This window comes from Triturus cristatus, chromosome 2_2, assembly GCF_964204655.1.
Source record: "Triturus cristatus chromosome 2_2, aTriCri1.1, whole genome shotgun sequence".
NCBI classification, from domain to species: Eukaryota; Metazoa; Chordata; class Amphibia; order Caudata; family Salamandridae; genus Triturus; species Triturus cristatus.
The window spans coordinates 927851541-927871077 of NC_140582.1; the positions used below are offsets into that span (position 1 = coordinate 927851541).

Genomic DNA, 19537 nt, shown 5'->3' on the forward strand with positions numbered 1-19537 from the left:
AATAGTATAACACCCTTAAAATCTTGCTACCTTCCTCTTCCCTATGTAAAATACATTTTAAAAGAACGAGTTTAATATATTATACTCACGACAAACACATTGCGTCAGCGCACTAAATGGAAATACAGCAGTGCCTATAGTCGGTCTCCGATAGGATCTGTTTGTGCTGAGAAGTGTCATACTCTCCCACTGAAAGTATCGCACCAGCACAGGAGTGGCGGAACTCTCCGTTTTATATTTACGAAGTCCAGGTACTCGGTACCAAACAGTACCTTCCCATATCAATGAAGTACATTTTTTTTACAGCAAAACCAAACAAGCATTGGCCTCACGCGCGCCACGCGCTTAAAGTTAAAAAAAAAAAAGACAAGCCCGGCGGAGCGTGGCGCGCGCGCTCTTGGGGGCGGGGGAGCGGACCCTTTGAAGTGCTCCCAAAAGGCGGATTGCATGGCGGCACGATGCACGTGATTGTGCGCGTGCTAGCCATGCAATCAGCTTTTTGGTAGCACTTTTCAAACCCGCTCTCTATAGTCTCGCTTTGCGATCGCTTACGCGATAGCAAGGTCGAGACCTAATAAGTATGGAACCGTGATCCTGGGTAGAATGGGGGCGGGGTCATTAAGCTTGAGGGAGGAATCAAAGACGTGGCTAAAAACAACAACATTTTCTGAAACTACCTTCAAGTAACTGCATATAAGATAACACGCACCTCAAATAAAAAATGAATGCTAGTGCACTAATCAATGAGGGATGCACTGTTGTACCTTGGAATTACTGCAGATATCTGTGTGTAACAGAGAGCCACAGGAGTGAATTCTGGTTGGTGCAGGGGGGAATAGTGATTTGTGTGTTGTTTTAGTGTTACGAGTTCCAGAATGTGACCGAAAGCACTGTGAATATGTACGTCATTATTTTAAACTTTCATTACCCACAGTAAAATATAGGCTGCCACAAAGTGCACAAAAAGATTTAGAGTTAAAATAAAATAAGCGCTTCCAAAATATAGATCTGAGTAATATGTAGACTGTCCCTCGTGCAAACAGGGGGAGAGGAGTTGGCCTAATGGCTAGGGCGGTCGACCTCGAATATGGAGAACCGGTTTAGAGTTTCGGCAATGACGCTGAACATTCTGTGATCTTGGGCAAATCACTTAATCTACCCCTGCCAAACAAAATGAACGTGTCCTTATGAAACGCAACTGGTGTTATGGAAAGCGCTCTGATACCCGATACCGTTGGGACAAGTTCACGCTATATAAAACTCTGTAAAAAAAAGTGGAGGAGAAAGTGAAACCACTGACTCCTAAAAAATGGCGCCGAGACCTGCGATCTACAAGCGAGGAGTGAAAGCACCATAGCAAGAACGCACACACCAGCGACACACCTCTGTTAATGCCTGGGACTGACGGAGCCTCGTCACACGCCTGTAGCCGCTCATGCCTGCCGGCGCTCAGCAACCCTCTGCAGGTCACCCGACAACTGTGAGTAGATAGCAGCGGCAACGAAAGGGTGGCTGAGTGAGAGCAGACATTTACTGAGGGGGCGTAGGCCATCAGAAAGAGCAAGCGCACTGGAGCCTGAGCGCATTGAAGACAACACGAAGGGAGCGAGTATCCAGAAGACTGAGACACCTGGGGAGGCAGTTAAAGGGGGGGGGGAAAAAAAAGGAGAGTGAAACCGTAACAGACACACACTTAATACATCCCAAAAAAGCACCCCCCCAAGCCAGAAAGGGTGAGAGGGATTACAATCAGGAGCACAGAGAGAAGGCGAAGTGCACCACCGCCGGGATATTCTGTTGTCTCACTCGGAAAGTAGAAAGGATAGATGTGAAGAAAAAAAAAAAAAAGCCCTAGCAGTGCCAAGCTCCGTGGCTGTGCAGAGGGAAAAACAATGAAGCCCTGACACTTGGGTCACTGTGGGTGAGAGCGTTCCAGCGTGAAACCATGACGCCTTAAATAAAGAGGCAGGGAGACGCAGCTGAGGCGACCGGAGAAACTCCAAAGTGCTCAATATTACGGAGAGACAACAGAGATCTGCTACAGCAGAGGTACGGCGGCATAGAAACATTGACGTGCAGTGGATTTTTAGCCCGACCTCTTCTCATGCACACGACTTACTTCATCAAGTATCCTGGCCCCGAGGATTTACTTACAGTGTCCTGTAGCTCCCGGCGTGCATGCCAGTAATGTGAGGAAGTCGGTGTTTTAAAGGGAAAACGTGTTCTCAGGTGGTTCTAATCTGTGATCAGTGTGGCGCCCTATGATTGTGCTCAGCGTCATTCGAAAACAAGCCCGGCGGAGCGTGGCGCGCGCGTGCTTGGGGGCGGGGGAGCGGACCCTTTGAAGTGCTCCCAAAAAGCGGATTGCATGGCGGCGTGATGCGCGTGATTGTGCGCGTGCTAGCCATGCAATCCGCTTTTTGGGAGCACTTTTCAAACCCGTATTCTATAGTCTCGCTTTGCGATCGCTTACGCGATAGCAAGGCGAGACCTAAAAATCTATTTGGCATTCCTTAAATAGCGAATTTTAGGTAATTGCTTTATAAGGAATGCAAAAAGCCCATAGGTGTGAATGGTTTTGCATTACCTAATTTGCGAGTACCAAAGTGGTAATCGCAAATTAGGTAATTCAATACCAAGGGTACCCAGGGTGTCCAAGGCCCCACTGAAGCAACCCCCCCAAAATAAATTTACACATGTAAAGCGCACACATGCCATGGGGGCATGTGTGCACTACATGACACTTTGAAAAATGCATTTTTGAGTAGTTTTCAAAATTTGCACCGGGTTACCATCGACTTGGAGTTGATTGTAATTGCATTTCCGAAATGCACAGTTTGCCTTTAAAAAAATGCTTGGTACATGTGCTAAGGGATTCCCTATTTGCAGGCGCGGCCTGTGCAGGTAAAAGCAGTGGGGCAGGGGTTTGGTGTGGGAGTCGACAGACGATGAGGTAAACTTAAATTTTAAAAAGCGAAAAACACTTACCTTGCGCTTTGTGATGTGGCGAGCACAAGGTAAGTGGTTTTGGTTTTTTAAAATTTAAGTTTACCTTGTCATCGTCTGTCGACTCCCCCCCCCCCCCCCTTCTCCCCCCCCATCTTGCACCACCGCTTTTACCTGCATGGGCCACACCTGCCTATATGTAGTTGCAACTTTAGGTAATTGCAATTTTTGCGATTACTTAGAATTACGAATACAAAGCCTTTCATACATCTCGAAGGGCTATTTTGCATTCGCAAACGGGCGAAATTACCGATTTGCACCGTTTGCGAATGCATGGACACAGTTTACCCGTTTACCAAAATTCCAGATGTAACAGAAGTAACCTCTTACACTTCGCCTCTCAGTGACATCACAGAGTTGACCCAGAGCACACCATTAACTTTGTAACAACCACCTATTTGTCACAACAGGAAGAGCAAAGAGTTGAAACTGCAGACAGTAAAACATGTTTTAATAGCTGTGTAGACCATCTGTTCCTCCTGCTTCCTTAATGCCCACAGTGTGCAGGGGTAGCAAGGGCATGACCCGAGGTACCTAAGGTGACCCTGGCTTCCTCTCCTTGACCTCCATGCGTTCTGCCTCCATCTTTCGGATGGAAAGGATCATACCAACAAAACAGTGACGTATTACAGAAATAATATAAACTGAACTAACATATGGCTCTTAACTAAAGTAACGTTTTCTTCTGGAAGGCCTCCTCTACCGTGCAATCTAGCTACGGCTCTGAGTCAGGGAAGCCAACAAACAGCTGCAAGGAGGGGCATTCCTACCATTCACAACAGAGAGCATCAACATTTCTCCAGTGTCTTCCCCCCAAGGTCACCCTCTCGCGTTCACGGAGAAGCCAGAGATGGCGAGAAGGAGTACGAACCCCACATGCCGGAGGGATTATTTTTAAACACTCCTGAATGGAGTCTTTAATGAAATATTCATTGGACAAAAAACGCGGCTGCTGCGAGTGAAGTGCTGATGTCAGGAGCCCGGTGCAGCATCGCATGGTGCAGAGAGAGAGACAGCGTGAGCCTGGGGAGCGCGAGACACAGCGACGCCGCCTGCGCTCTGCTTTGCACGCGGACACCGGGTACCCCCGCGCGCGCTGCCCCGGGGCCGAAGATGCCGGCTCCCAGGGCCCCCCTCTGGCCACTGCTCCTTCTCGGATGTATGCTGCATCTGGTCCAGGCGAAGGCGCTCGTCAAATGCCCATCCGCATGTAGCTGTACAAAGGAATCCGTCATTTGCGTCGGCTCTCCCTGGGTCCCCAGAAACTTGGCCAGTGACATCAGCTCCTTGTAAGTTTGTTGTTCTCTTCCTTTAGTGGCGCAGTGCTGCCGGTACTCCGTTCTTTCTTTACCTTCTCTGTGAAGCTTGGGGGAATTTACAATTAAGAGAGGACTGTTTCTGGGAGGCAGCAGTGATATTTTCCTGCGTGTACACACATTCGTATATAAATGTACGTAGGAAACTATCGGAATTATATTATACAACCAAACGGGAGTTTTAACTGATTATTCTAAAGCTCTATATTTAAATTGCATAGCGCTTAATACCCCTGGCGAGATGTATGTGAATATGTTGTGTATAGCCTTGATGGGGGCGGCATTTAGTCGACATATGCATGTAATCTTTTGTGGCCAGGCATTATTTATTTTTTAATTCGTGATTTGCATAGTATTACACAAGCAATGTCATGAACTTCATTGTACTCTGCACAGAACAGGGGGTCGTGAATGAAGAATATTAAACACGATTCCTATTTCATCTAGCTGAACTGTAACTTCACTTTTCCCTACGTGAAGCGTTTTTTTTACCAAACCCCCCTGGGCTGTGAAGTAACCGAAGGGCGACAGAGAGCGCTATAAATTCTTTTTTTTAAAACTTCTGAATGGAGTTTCCCATGTAAACACAACCCACTTGAATAGGCCTACCTTAGATCCAAAATGTGAATAAACGTGCACACACTGACGCTGGCGTACCCCTTTCATCTTGTAGTTCAGTGGCGCAGTTTAAAAAGTATCTGGACATTGTTAGTTCCTCATTTGCATGATTTGTAGACATGAATCTTTGAACCCGTTCTCTGTATTTGTGGTAAATGCAGGGTCAAGAGTTGATGGCCCATCTTTACGGATCCCAGTTTATGCCACTGAGTACTTTCATACTCCCTCCTGAACATTGAAGCGGCTGGTCAAATGAAACGATTACAGGCAATGCACTCTTTCCTATGCAAGTGGAACTTAGCTGATAATATGTCTTCCACCCCAAATCTGTCCTGACATAATGTCTCTCTATACACCGAATTTGCCTCCAAAATTGAGAAACCATTAATAATTTTAGGGGAATCTGGCAGTTACTTGCTATTATGATAATGGCATTTGACTTAAAGCAGTTTGCTATTTTGTAGAAACAGTGGCATCGTGAATGTAAAATTTGGCTAAAGGTTTTGCAATGTATGCTGATAGGGAATGGCCAAGGGCAGGTCGAAGGTGCAACCAGGAAACCCGAGTTAAAATCCAGGCTTCACTACTTGATCAAATTGTTCATCTCAGTGAGCATATATTACGTCATCTCCCTGCGCCTCTGATAGGGGGTGGGTCTTGGAAATGAGCCACAAGCTGCCACTACAATGCTCCTTGTAAAATATAGATATGTATTTACCTTTATATTCAGTGGTGTGGTAATGAGACTTGTTTCTTCACAGGAGCCTGGTCAATGGAACTTTTGCTGAAGTCAAAGAGAGAGTGTTTTCCCACCTGCCCTCTTTGCAGCTTCTGTAAGTATCACTGCTCTGGCACAAAGTTTTGTTTGACCTTTCTGCATAAGCATTGTCATTAATGCAACACCAAAACAGACTTTTGTTAAATACGACCCATGTATTAATAAATCATTGTTCACGCTATAGGAGCTTCAGCAGCGTGACTAATAGTCTTTTAGTCGCTCTCTGCTGACTCCCGTGGAGCTCCAGAGAGTCATCAGTCCATCCATCCCTCCTGTCTTCAGCCGCCAGAAGCACCGCCTTCATGTGTAATACAAATGAGAGGGGTGAGCTCCGGAAGTGGGTAAAGGCTGATGCATAATTCAACCCCAAGCTTGAAAAAAAGGTCCATTAGTTTTTGCTGATTCTGTGAATCTAGAGAATTGCTGCTGAATTGAAAATGTATAAAATGCTAACAGAGGAGGCTCTGAAAGGTGCATGCGCAGAAGGATCGAGTGCAGATCGTATCATTAAGGTATCTCTGAACAGTCTGTAATCAATACTGTGACAGATGAGCAGTGAAACAGCAACGGCTTCTACATTGCATATTTTGTGTCACCAAATCCTTTCAAGAAGACGTTTCACTTTGCTTAACTTGGAGCACATGATAGTTGGTTTCTACCAATTTTGTTTTAAGTATTTCCATTTCAGCACTCTTAAATTTTATGCAAACTTTCAAAGAACTTAACTAAGCGGTGAAAAGTCTTGCCTTGATCTTTATTTTGTATTATGTTAAAATATAAAATGTGCATTCATTTGATTAACTCATAGCAGTGTTTCGAAAACAAGTTTCTGCAAGTGCATTAAAAGGTGCAGTGCAAAGATACTAAAACAAGCGCATTTACGCTAGTTTAAGCTATTGGCATTGTAAATGACAATGCCAATAGCTTAAACTCACATAAAGCGAGATCTATTGCATTGCAAATGTTTGTTTAACTTTAAAACTGAGTGCAGCACTGCTTCAACGACACCGAGCTTGGTTTCTTTTTTTAAAAACTTTAACACTGAGCGCGGTGTCGTGGAAGCAAGTGCTGCGCTGAGTGTTAAAGTAAAAAAATAAAAATAGAAACCGAGCGTGGTGTCCTTGAAGCGGCGCCGGGCTCAGTTTTAAAGGTAAAAAAAATATTAAACAGAGTGAGGTGTCCCTGAAGCGGGCACCGCGCTCACTATGAAAGTAAAAAAAAAAAAATTAAACAGAGTGCGGTGTCCCAGAAGTCGACGCCGCGCTCAACATGAAAAATTAATAAAATTAAAATTAAAAATGATCGCGGTGTCCCTAAAGCAGGCGCCACGATCATTATGCAAATACCCCAAAAAGCAGCCGCCCTTGTCCCCATCAGTGCCAATAACAAAAGTAGTGCCCACCCCCTAGATAAAACAGGCAGTGTAACCAACCAAGTAAAATGTCCAGTTGTTATGGGCCATAACAAATGGAGACAAGGCGGTACCAAGGCGGGACTAACAAGCCCATTTATGAATCAGAAGCCACCATTTAAAAAAGACAATAACACAAAGCCAATGACAAATATGGGCAGAGAGTGGGAGACGCTTCAACAACATACCCTCATACAGCAGGCTCCACCTAAAAAAGAATGTGGGCTGATATCTCATTAACACAAGCCAATCACTCATATATTATGGTTGAATATTTGAAAGTCAGACAGTCAGCAAATCAGCAAGGCTAGAGTAAATCACAGCACATATAGTACATAATCGTACTAATTTTTGCTATTTCCCCAGTGCACAAATCCATTGGATATTTGAGGAAGGAGAGTGTCTGAAGACAGTTTGTGTTCTGCAGCTGAACTTTCACGACAACCAATTCAGAGGGATCATGGATTAAAAAACACAATCAACTAGTCATAAGAGGCTCCCATGATAAGCAAAGTGACATCAGTAAAAACGTAATGGGGGGGGTGGCGGGAGAGGCCAAACACGGTTTAGGTTCATACATCTGAACTCCCACTACAATCTAGTCATTGCGATGGTTGAGAAGAAAAAACAATAATGCAATTTTAAAGAACACCAATCATACCCTGTGTTCTTTTTCCACAATTCCTTATACTCTAGTGAGATTTACTTTTAGGTCACTCAAATCTAATATGTGAATTCTGGGATTCCAAATTAGAGGCAAGGTAGCCTTTTGGTTAAGAGCTCCACCGTCCTTTTGTCCTAGGATTCCCTGAGATCAGACAGATTTGATGTGGCGAGGCAGTGAAAGAAAATAATTCTTCTTCATGCACCTGAATGCAATAAAGTCTCTGCTCAATGTCATCTAAAAGATTTTGGAAACCCCGGACAGGAAATACTTTGGGGCCCCTTTTCGATTTTTTTTTTTAATTTGTACCTATTTCCAGTTAATTCAGGCCCAAATAGTGCAAGAATACTACATTATCTGTTAAAGATATCTTGCCTGGGACCCCAAAAATCCTTAAGATGACACTGGGTAGATAGAAAAAGAGAGACAGAGTCATATATAAAAGTAGGCAGAAAAAGCTTAGATAACAAAATAGAATAGACAGATGTCAAATAGAAAGAAAATTTACATCTCCATGGGGCTCTTTCGAAGGTTGGGGCCCTGGGCAATTGCCACTTTGCCCATACTCTAAACGTTGTCTGCTCATCCGGCTGGATGAAAAGGTCTCCACCTTTCTAATTAATAAGCGTGAAGTGCCTTTTCTGAATAGTTCCCAGGAAGAGCCACATCCATATGCTAAAATCTATTCATATTTTTCAAGATAGCCAGATACAGAATACTCTTTGTGTAGTCACAGAAGACTGGTTGTACCCCCGGGAAATTATTTATAATCTTTTACAAAATGGTCATTGTAGTTAGAAAGAATGTCCATTGGCAAGGTGGAGTCAGGACACATCTTGGTGTTTAAAAATTATCACTTTATTTTTGTACTTTCAAAACTTCCTCTCCTCCCTGCAATTGGAGCTTCAGCGACTGCACCCAAATACTTAACTTTGTATTATCCCCTCTGCAGGGAAGTGCCCATTTTTGCCGTGGTCACCCCCACTTTTTTCCCACTGCTGTTGATGTTTTTCGACTTATGTGCACTGGGTCCCTACTAACCAGGCCCCAGTGCCAGTGTTCTTTCCCTAAAAGCAAGATAAAATGTTCTATTTGTACTACAATTGGCACACACTTTAGCACCCCTGTATGTCCCAAGTTAATTGTACCCCTATTACCTAGGGCATGGGTACTAAAGGGGATTCCTAAGGGCCGCAGCATGTATTATGCCACCCTCAGGGACCCCCATACAAATTGCATGCAGGCTGCCATTGCAGGTGCGTGACATGGTGCACACCATGTGTGAAAACAAGACGTGGCACGCTCTCTGTGTGCCATGACAAAGTCACTACATATTATTGTAAGTCAACCCTACAGCAGGTCTTCTAGCCCTAAGGCAGGGTGCTTTATATTACATGTGAGGGCATATCTGCATGAGCGGCAATGACACTGTGCTGTCTAGCTCCATTACTAGATGGTACAAGTGAACACCGAACATATCTTAAGTATATATACTGAGCACTGATTATTACGAATTCCCCAACTACATGATGGCTTAACTGAAACCTACGGTGTTTGGTATCAAACACCTTGTCTTAATAAATATGTACTGTGTGCCAGTACTAGATTTATTATGACATGCACCCAGAGGGCACTTTAGAGGTGTCCCCTATAAATCCTATCAGTGTCTAGTGTGCTGGCCTGCCACCACAGACAAGTTTCTGACCCCCAGCAGATGAGAGCCCGCGCTTTCTGGGGTGAGAAACAATGCCTGCTCTGGAGGAAGGTGCTGCATTGTATTGTAATTTATAGAGCACAATGGTTTACTCCAACGGAGTGGTCCAGCACTAAGATTCCACGATAACCAGTAAACTGAGCTACACTACCTTAAGAAAAGACACAGCATCAAAGTTGTCTAAAGAGCCAAGTTTTTAGCCTCTTCCAAAAGATTATTTCAGACTTGTCCTGCCTCAAAATCTACCGGAAGTGAGTTCCACAACTTATCGGCCAGCAAACTGAAACAGCGACCCACCCCCATTCGCGCTCACACCTCCAGCAGGATGGCAAGTGAATTAGCATATCAAGGCGAGGGGCTTCAAAGCCCCTCCAGTCTTTGATATGCGATCCCAGCTTCCCCAAGACCTGAGAGACGCCACCTCCTGCCCTGAGGCCCATTTGGCTCCTGGGCAGGTAAGAAATGATCTGTGCAGTAGGCGTGTTGCACCTCCAGGCTAGTCACACCCCTGAGGTGGACTACCTGATGCGCTCCACGAAATAAGGGTTTCAAATCTTTTTTTTGGTGGCATGAGGAGCTCTGGGACAGGGTTATCCCCACTACCCACAGAAAGTGGTCATATAGGGGGTTTAGTGACCCCAGGGGTAAGTAGCCCCTTGGCTACTGCCCTTCACTCCCCTTAATGCTCCTAAATTTAGTATTTAGGTGGCCCCGTGACACCAGGAACTCAGATTCATCTGCCTGAAAGAAGAAGGACAAAGAAGAGCTGAAGATGTGAGATCTGTGGACTAGCACCTAACTTGGAGCAAAACCCAGCCTGACTGCTGCTCTCCCAACAGTCACCAACACCGGCTCAACCAGAAGTTGAGCAGCCTCCCCATAGTCTCTCCAGCTACATCACTTTAGCTGAACATATAAACCTCTGATCTACTCTCTTGCTTGACAGTTCAGTTACATTCCTCACAGGTAGTCATACAGTGCTATTGACAAATCTCAATGCTCTTTGCATCACTGGATCCACTCTTGATTTGTTTGCATCTTCCTACTGCACCTCTCATTCTCTGCCTCTTCCAGTCTCCACACTATCCTGCTAACTCTCCTTCTTGTTTGTTTCCCCCTATGGTTTGCATTTGTGCTACTCTTCACCCTTTATGCTACCTCCTTGAGTGACATTCTCTACTCATTTAGCTTCTCCTACAATCTATATGTGGATGACACTCAAGTATTCTTCTCCTTTCCAACATTCACATTTCATTATCACGTCTGACTTTCTCACAGCCACCTGTGACTGGTAATGTTTCTATTTTACGATGCTCAGTTCTCCAAGGCACATATATCTATTTATCCAAGCACCCTACCTCAAATCCCTTCTTCTCCCCTGATAACCCCCCTCCATCTGTTACTGTGTGCAGAAGCCTTTCGTACTCTTTAATTTTATAATGTATACAGCATCACCATAGCTGCAACAGCAACACTGCCAGTTTTAAGATTCTCAGTGTTAGAAAAATCGACACTCAACTTGCTGTCAGAGATGTAATTAATGCTATTGTGATGTCAAAACTAGACTAGTCCACTGGACCTCTGGTAGGTAGAATTACCACTCTATGGCTTCTCCCCAGTGGAGATTAAAAAGCAGTATCTTGATTTCATTATCTCAACCTTCAAAGTTCAGGTGTTGTTTCTCACCAGGTTAGAACCATTTTTTAAACAGATTTATTTAACTTTTTTGATGGTATGTTTTGCGCTGGAATGGTCTTCAGTTTCAGAGGTACTGTTTTCTAAACAAAACAATGTAATACTGGATCATTGGAATGCCCCACTGCTAGGAGCCCTGAACTACCTAATCAAGTGGTTCCAGAGACTTCAAGCAGTGGCAGCCAAATTGGCCTTGAATAGGCCGAGAAGATTCTCTGTACCCTGGCCTCTGAAAGATTTACATTGACTACCATTAACACAAAGAATACTGTTCAGTTCCTTTGCATTGATTTTGATGCCCTACATGGTACTGGACCAATCCCCCTGTAGAAGAGACTTAAATGACATGCCCCCAACAGGAGCTTAAACTCCTCCTCAGCCAAGATGGTCAGTGTGGCCAGATTAAAATAAAACTAGATTAGGGGGTCGAGCGTTCATGATTGAAGCAGCTCGACTATGGACTGAACTTCCAGTTGCCCTGAGATTTTATGCTGATCTAATTCACTTTAGAAAAGAGCTTAAAACATACCTTTTTCCAAAAAGGTATAGTGTGTTTTAGGATTTTAACCCAGTGCTATACTGCTGAGTACTGTGACATTGTATGGCATATTGGCCCCTCTGTTGTTCATTATATAGTAGAATTAGTAGTAATACTTTATTCGGAAAAAAAAAATCATCATAAAAGTGTACAATTTTTACAATACAGTAAAAAATAGAAACAGGTACCCACCAATCCTTAAATACAAACAACAACCCATGCTTCAATTTTACTAATTTAGTAAAAAGTACATAAAAACACTGTCAGATATCATGGGGACGTCCTACCAGGTGCCTTCTAGCGATTAGGTGGGATGAGGGAGGGCCTTGATACGCCTCATGCGTGACAACCATGTACTGCCCAAGTATTTACCTACTCCGCACACCATGGCAGTGGAGGTCGTGTCGGTGCAAAGAACCCGCAGGGCCATTTTGTGACATCTGAGGCCCAGCCCCTTGCATAGTGGCTTTAACCATGTCCTCCTGGCTACCCTGTATGCTGGACATGCAAAGAAGAAATGTGCCACGGACTCATTAGGGGCTGCACAACCTGGGCAAGGTTTCGATGAGCCACCCTGGTTATTCCACCCAGAGGTGAAATCATTCACCGGGAGAATCCCGAACCTAACCTTTAGGTAAAGTGATCTATCCAGGGGTTTCTCTATAAAGTCCAAAAACGGTTCAAGTTTCCTTGTCCATTTGAACATCAAGAACCGCTCAGTTAAAGGGCCCCCTACACCTCTACATGAGGTCTCCTTCTGGACCCAGTCCCAATACAGCTGCTTAATCACTAGCTTGGGCGGTGGTATTTGGCTCTTCCATGATTCGCTCAAACCCAATAGCACAACCAACTGCCTCAGATTGCTCAACCACTTAATCGTATTACCTGTGTTAAGCAAAATAAGTTCGTCTAAAGCAGCTGCATAATTTTGAAGCTCCCGGGTCCTTCGCAAACGAACCCAAAAGAGTAGTTGGCGCAGGCGCACTAGGTCTTTAAAAGGGCGCCTGCCCAAGTCTAACCGTAATGGGATTAACGGAGTAGAAGCAGGAAGGGCTACCAGGTCTCTCAAGAACTTATTTTCGGACGTGACTAGCTCCGGTGTATTCTCGAACCCCCATAGTTCGGAGCCGTATAGGGCGGACGGTAATACTTGGCCCTCATAAATTGCGAGAGTCGGTGCCACAGGTTTACTCGTGGACTCCCGATGTTCTCTCAGGACCGCCCCTGAGACTCTTTTATAGTTTAGTATCATTTTGGCCAAGAGGTCTTTCCAACTCATCCGACTATTAACCCTAACGTAGTGTAGTTGGCAGGGTCATCTCTGGCACCCTTCTTGAACACAGTTATCACCTCTGCTCCCTTCCACGAGTCTGGCATGGGAAATCCCTTAGAAATCAGATTCATTATTTGGGCAATAAGTTTAGCCCATGCTACGGGTTCTTCCAAAAGGAGATCCCCTGGTATCCCATCAGGGCCAGCAGCCTTCTTCGGGGTCAAGTGTCTAATGGCCAACACCACCTCGGAAGCCAAAAAAGGTTCTTCAAACATCAATAAAGAAGGAGCTCTACTCAGGGGGAGGAGAGCGGACCGCTTCTATCCCACCATACAATGCAGAAAAATGGCAATACCATTGTTGGCTTGTTATATGATTAACTATTGGTGGCGTGTTACGCTGCCTAGCCTTATTAATCAATTCCCAGAACAACGATGAGTTCTTCCTTTTAGAAGCACATTTAAGATCCTGCCAGTACTGTTCCTCCCACTCTTGTTTGGCCAGCACCAGTGCCTTTGCATAATCCTTCCTGGCTGCTCTAACTAGGGGTTGACTCTTCTTACGCAGGGCGACTGTTATCTCTTTCCTTTTTGCCTTGCACTGGTCCGAGTACCAAGGGTTGCTCGTTTTGGGCGTTTTTTTTTTCAAACTACAGTTTTTGCCCTGGATTAAAAAGTATTTCCCTACTTCCTCTATTGTATTTTTGTAAGCCAGTGCGAATGGCGATCCCTGGGTACTACCTGTTCCCAATTCGAGATCCGTCAACTATATAGTCAGATCTACTGCATGCGCCCTAATCCTTGCCAAATTGTCAACCTGGGAATGAACCATGTCCCATTTCAGCCTACGATTACCATTGTATGGGACAACCTCATTGGTTGTCCTCAGGGGGGCATTCTTCTCACAGCCTTTTCGTTTACCCACCTTAACTTCATACATAGGGGGTTATGATCGCTATCCTGCGAGGGTACCACCTCCATATCTATTAGATCACACCACAGTGTGACATCCAATAGGATATAATCAATTCTAGACGGACCGCTAAGCCTATTAAAGGTCATCGCTCCAGCGCGGTCAGAGGAAGTCCTGCCATTTAGTGCTCTTAGATTATGTTCCGCTGTGAGGGCATTGATCTGAATTACCTTTGATGACCATTTTTTGATTGGGGCTAGTGTCAGGGCCGGGATGGACCATCTAGAGTCCTCCTCCTCAATACCCAAAGGGTCATCCCCACTAAGGGGTTCAAATGTACAATTAAAGTCCCCCCCCACAATAATTTTGGAGGTTGGGGGGCAGTAAGCTATTGCCTGTTCTAAAGTTGTTACTGTACTTGAAGTTGTATCCCCCGGGGTCCCTCTAGAATAGATATTGAATAAATCTATCCTGCTGTCCTTTTTTTGTCCAGCGAATGAGAGGTGTTGAATGTCCCAACTCCCTGAGTCATGGGTAGAAACATCCCAGTTGAATTCAATTTTTACCCAAACATGTAAACCCCCTGCTGGTCTGCCCTTCCCACAACCTTGAGCGGGCAGGAAGAAGGTTGCGTAACCGGATTTGTGTACTGGAAGCAAACTCCAAGTTTCTTGGAACATACATACATCGAACTTCTCGATGAAGGCATTCCATTCTGGGAGAACCATCTTTTTTTGCAATCCAGCCCCATTCCAAGATACCAAATGGATAGCCGCATTGCCTGTTGCAAACGAATGAGGAATAACCCCCTTGTTCCCACCCAGCACACATGGGATAGGATCGTTAGTAGATTCTGATTGGCATATTGATTTTGGCGGTAGACAGCCTTCGACACTACAGCCCGAGGACAGAGGTTGAGTGGTGGTTGCGGTCCCGCCAATATCAAATCTATTGGGTATCGTTGGAACCTTGATCCCAATATCAGAACTAATGGCCTCTATATGAATCTCACAATCACTGCCCTCTGGGCTAGCGGCGCCTGCACGGCCCCCCATGCCCAGCGTTGCCTGTAATCTTCAATCGCAGTCATCCATGCCGGTGAACACATCAAACCTGTTCACTACCTCTAAGGGAGTAAGGGGTCTCAGATGGTCCATTCTCCTGTTGGTGTTTCTGTTAAGTCAAAGTTCAGGTGTTGTTTCTCACCAGGTTAGAATAATTTTTTAAGCAGATTTATTTAACTTTTTTGATGGTATGTTTTGCGCTGGAGTGGTCTTCAGTTTCAGAGGTACTGTTTTCTAAACAAAACAATGTAATACTGGATCATTGGAATGCCCCACTGCTAGGAGCCCTGAACTATCTAATCAAGTGGTTCCAGAGAGTTCAAGCAGTGGCAGCCAAATTGGCCTTGAATAGGCCGAGAAGATTCTCTGTACCCTGGCCTCTGAAAGATTTACATTGACTACCATTAACACAAAGAATACTGTTCAGTTCCTTTGCATTGATTTTGATGCCCTACATGGTACTGGACCAATCCCCCTGTAGAAGAGACTTAAATGACATGCCCCCGACAGGAGCTTAAACTCCTCCTCAGCCAAGATGGTCAGTGTGGCCAGATTAAAATAAAACTAGATTAGGGGGTCGAGCGTTCATGATTGAAGCAGCTCGACTATGGACTTAACTTCCAGTTGCCCTGAGATTTTCTGCTGATCTAATTCACTTTAGAAAAGAGCTTAAAACATACCTTTTTCCAAAAAGGTATAGTGTGTTTTAGGATTTTAACCTAGTGCTATACTGCTGAGTACTGTGACATTGTATGGCATATTGGCCCCTCTGTTGTTCATTATATAGTAGAATTAGTAGTAATACTTTATTCGGAAAAAAAAAAATCATCATAAAAGTGTACAATTTTTACAATACAGTAAAAAATAGAAACAGGTACCCACCAATCCTTAAATACAAACAACAACCCATGCTTCAATTTTACTAATTTAGTAAAAAGTACATAAAAACACTGTCAGATATCATGGGGACTTCCTACCAGGTGCCTTCTAGCGATTAGGTGGGATGAGGGAGGGCCTTGATACGCCTCATGCGTGACAACCATGCACTGCCCAAATATTTACCTACTCCGCACACCATGGCAGTGGAGGTCGTGTCGGTGCAAAGAACCCGCAGGGCCATTTTGTGACATCTGAGGCCCAGCCCCTTGCATAGTGGCTTTAACCATGTCCTCCTGGCTACCCTGTATGCTGGACAGGCAAAGAAGAAATGCGCCACGGACTCATTAGGGGCTGCACAACCTGGGCAAGGTTTCGATGAGCCACCCTGGTTATTCCACCCAGAGGTGAAATCATTCACCGGGAGAATCCCGAACCTAACCTTTAGGTAAAGTGATCTATCCAGGGGTTTCTCTATAAAGTCCAAAAACGGTTCAAGTTTCCTTGTCCATTTGAACATCAAGAACCGCTCAGTTAGAGGGCCCCCTACACCTCTACATGAGGTCTCCTTCTGGACCCAGTCCCAATACAGCTGCTTAATCACTAGCTTGGGCGGTGGTATTTGGCTCTTCCATGATTCGCTCAAACCCAATAGCACAACCAACTGCCTCAGATTGCTCAACCACTTAATCGTATTACCTGTGTTAAGCAAAATAAGTTCGTCTAAAGCAGCTGCATAATTTTGAAGCTCCTGGGTCCTTCGCAAACGAACCCAAAAGAGTAGTGGGCGCAGGCGCACTAGGTCTTTAAAAGGGCGCCTGCCCAAGTCTAACCGTAATGGGATTAACGGAGTAGAAGCAGGAAGGGCTACCAGGTCTCTCAAGAACTTATTTTCGGACGTGACTAGCTCCGGTGTATTCTCGAACCCCCATAGTTCGGAGCCGTATAGGGCGGACGGTAATACTTGGCCCTCATAAATTGCGAGAGTCGGTGCCACAGGTTTGCTCGTGGACTCCCGATGTTCTCTCAGGACCGCCCCTGAGACTCTTTTATAGTTTAGTATCATTTTGGCCAAGTGGTCTTTCCAACTCATCCGACTATTAACCCTAACGCCCAAATAATCGAAGGAATCTACCAACTCCAAAGGCTCACCATTGAGCAAGAGATTATTCCTAAATCTATTAGAGGGTGATAAGGCCATAAGCTTTGTTTTAGAGGTATTGATGGTAAGACCTCTGTCGGTACAGAACGCACTAAAACGGTTGAGGAGCTTTTGGAGGCCTGCGGGGGTTTTAGAGATCAAAATGGTGTCATCCGCGAAGAGTAGGGTTTGAGTTTTTTCCCCTGCCAGGGATGGCGCATCAGCCGGATCCTCTCTCAGATGGTCCACCACTCCATTCACAAAGAGAGAAAACAGCGTCGGTGCCAAAACATCCCTGGCGTACTCCCCTCCTCACGGGTACCCTCTCTGTCAGTTGTCCTTGGGTGCCCCATCTGATCCTCGCATAATTCCCCTCGTGGAGTTTCACAATAAAACCCAAAAGTGGTCCTGGGATGCCCATCTTCTCTAAGACTTCCCACAGCCTTGCACGGGGGACCAGGTCGAACGCCATCCTGAGGTCTATGAAAGCCAGGTATAGACTACCTTTATTGATGGTTACTGACTTCCAATAGATCACAAAGAAGCGGAAGACCTGGTCCATCGTGCCCACCTTTTGTCGGAACCCAGCTTGGAAGTGAGAAAGAACGTGCTCCTCTTCCATCCACACACCTACCCTCATGATAATGACCCTGCCAACCACCTTCTGGATCACGTCAATCAGACTGATCAGTCTGTAGTTGGCAGGGTCAACTCTGGCACCCTTCTTGAACACAGTTATCACCTCTGCTCCCTTCCACGAGTCTGGCATGGGAAATCCCTTAGAAATCAGATTCATTATTTGGGCAATAAGTTTAGCCCATGCTATGGGTTCTTCCAAAAGGAGATCCCCTGGTATCCCATCAGGGCCAGCAGCCTTCTTCGGGGCAAGTGTCTAATGGCCAACACCACCTCGGAAGCCAAAAAAGGTTCTTCAAACATCAATAAAGAAGGAGCTCTACTAACTGGATCAGGGGGAGGAGAGCGGACCGCTTCTATCCCACCATACAATGCAGAAAAATGGCAATACCATTGTTGGCTTGTTATATGATTAACTATTGGTGGTGTGTTACGCTGCCTAGCCTTATTAATCAATTCCCAGAACAACGATGAGTTCTTCCTTTTAGAAGCACATTTAAGATCCTGCCAGTACTGTTCCTCCCACTCTTGTTTGGCCAGCACCAGTGCCTTTGCATAATCCTTCCTGGCTGCTCTAACTAGGGGTTGACTCTTTTTACGCAGGGCGACTGTTATCTCTTTCCTTTTTGCCTTGCACTGGTCCGAGTACCAAGGGTTGCTGGTTTTGGTCGTTTTTTTTTTCAAACTACAGTTTTTGCCCTGGATTAAAAAGTATTTCCCTACTTCCTCTATTGTATTTTTGTAAGCCAGTGCGAATGGCGATCCCTGGGTACTACCTGTTCCCAATTCGAGATCCGTCAACTATATAGTCAGATCTACTACATGCGCCCTAATCCTTGCCAAATTGTCAACCTGGGAATGAACCATGTCCCATTTCAGCCTACGATTACCATTGTATGGGACAACCTCATTGGTTGTCCTCAGGGGGGCATTCTTCTCACAGCCTTTTCGTTTACCCACCTTAACTTCATACATAGGGAGTTATGATCGCTATCCTGCGAGGGTACCACCTCCATATCTATTAGATCACACCACAGTGTGACATCCAATAGGATATAATCAATTCTAGACGGACCGCTAAGCCTATTAAAGGTCATCGCTCCAGCGCGGTCAGAGGAAGTCCTGCCATTTAGTGCTCTTAGATTATGTTCCGCTGTGAGGGCATTGATCTGAATTACCTTTGATGACCATTTTTTGATTGGGGCTAGTGGACCATCTAGAGTCCTCCTCCTCAATACCCAAAGGGTCATCCCCACTAAGGGGTTCAAATGTACAATTAAAGTCCCCCCCCCACAATAATTTTGGAGGTTGGGGGGCAGTAAGCTATTGCCTGTTCTTTAGTTGTTACTGTACTTGAAGTTGTATCCCCCGGGGTCCCTCTAGAATAGATATTGAATAAATCTATCCTGCTGTCCTTTTTTCGTCCAGCGAATGAGAGGTGTTGAATGTCCCAACTCCCTGAGTCATGGGTAGAAACATCCCAGTTGAATTCAATTTTTACCCAAACATGTAAACCCCCTGCTGGTCTGCCCTTCCCACAACCTTGAGCGGACAGGAAGAAGGTTGCGTAACCGGATTTGTGTACTGGAAGCAAACTCCAAGTTTCTTGGAACATACATACATCGAACTTCTCGATGAAGGCATTCCATTCTGGGAGAACCATCTTTTTTTGCAATCCAGCCACATTCCAAGATACCAAATGGATAGCCTCATTGCCTGTTGCAAACGAATGAGGAATAACCCCCTTGTTCCCACCCAGCACACATGGGATAGGATCGTTAGTAGATTCTGATTGGCATATTGATTTTGGCGGTCGACAGCCTTCGACACTACAGCCCGAGGACAGAGGTTGAGTGGTGGTTGCGGTCCCGCCAATATCAAATCTATTGGGTATC

General features: G+C 45.2%; 1 protein-coding gene across 1 annotated transcript in view; it reads left to right on the forward strand.

The window, feature by feature from the left end:
* Positions 1–3865: 3865 nt before the first annotated feature.
* LGI2 (leucine rich repeat LGI family member 2) overlaps positions 3866–19537 on the forward strand; it is a 292999-nt gene continuing 277327 nt past the window's right edge. Inside the window, exons 1-2 of the mRNA XM_085642334.1 lie at positions 3866–4295; positions 5702–5773. Of these exons, the coding sequence (XP_085498460.1) occupies positions 3976–4295; positions 5702–5773 (392 nt within the window). The 5' untranslated portion in view covers positions 3866–3975. The remainder of the gene's footprint in view (positions 4296–5701; positions 5774–19537) is intronic.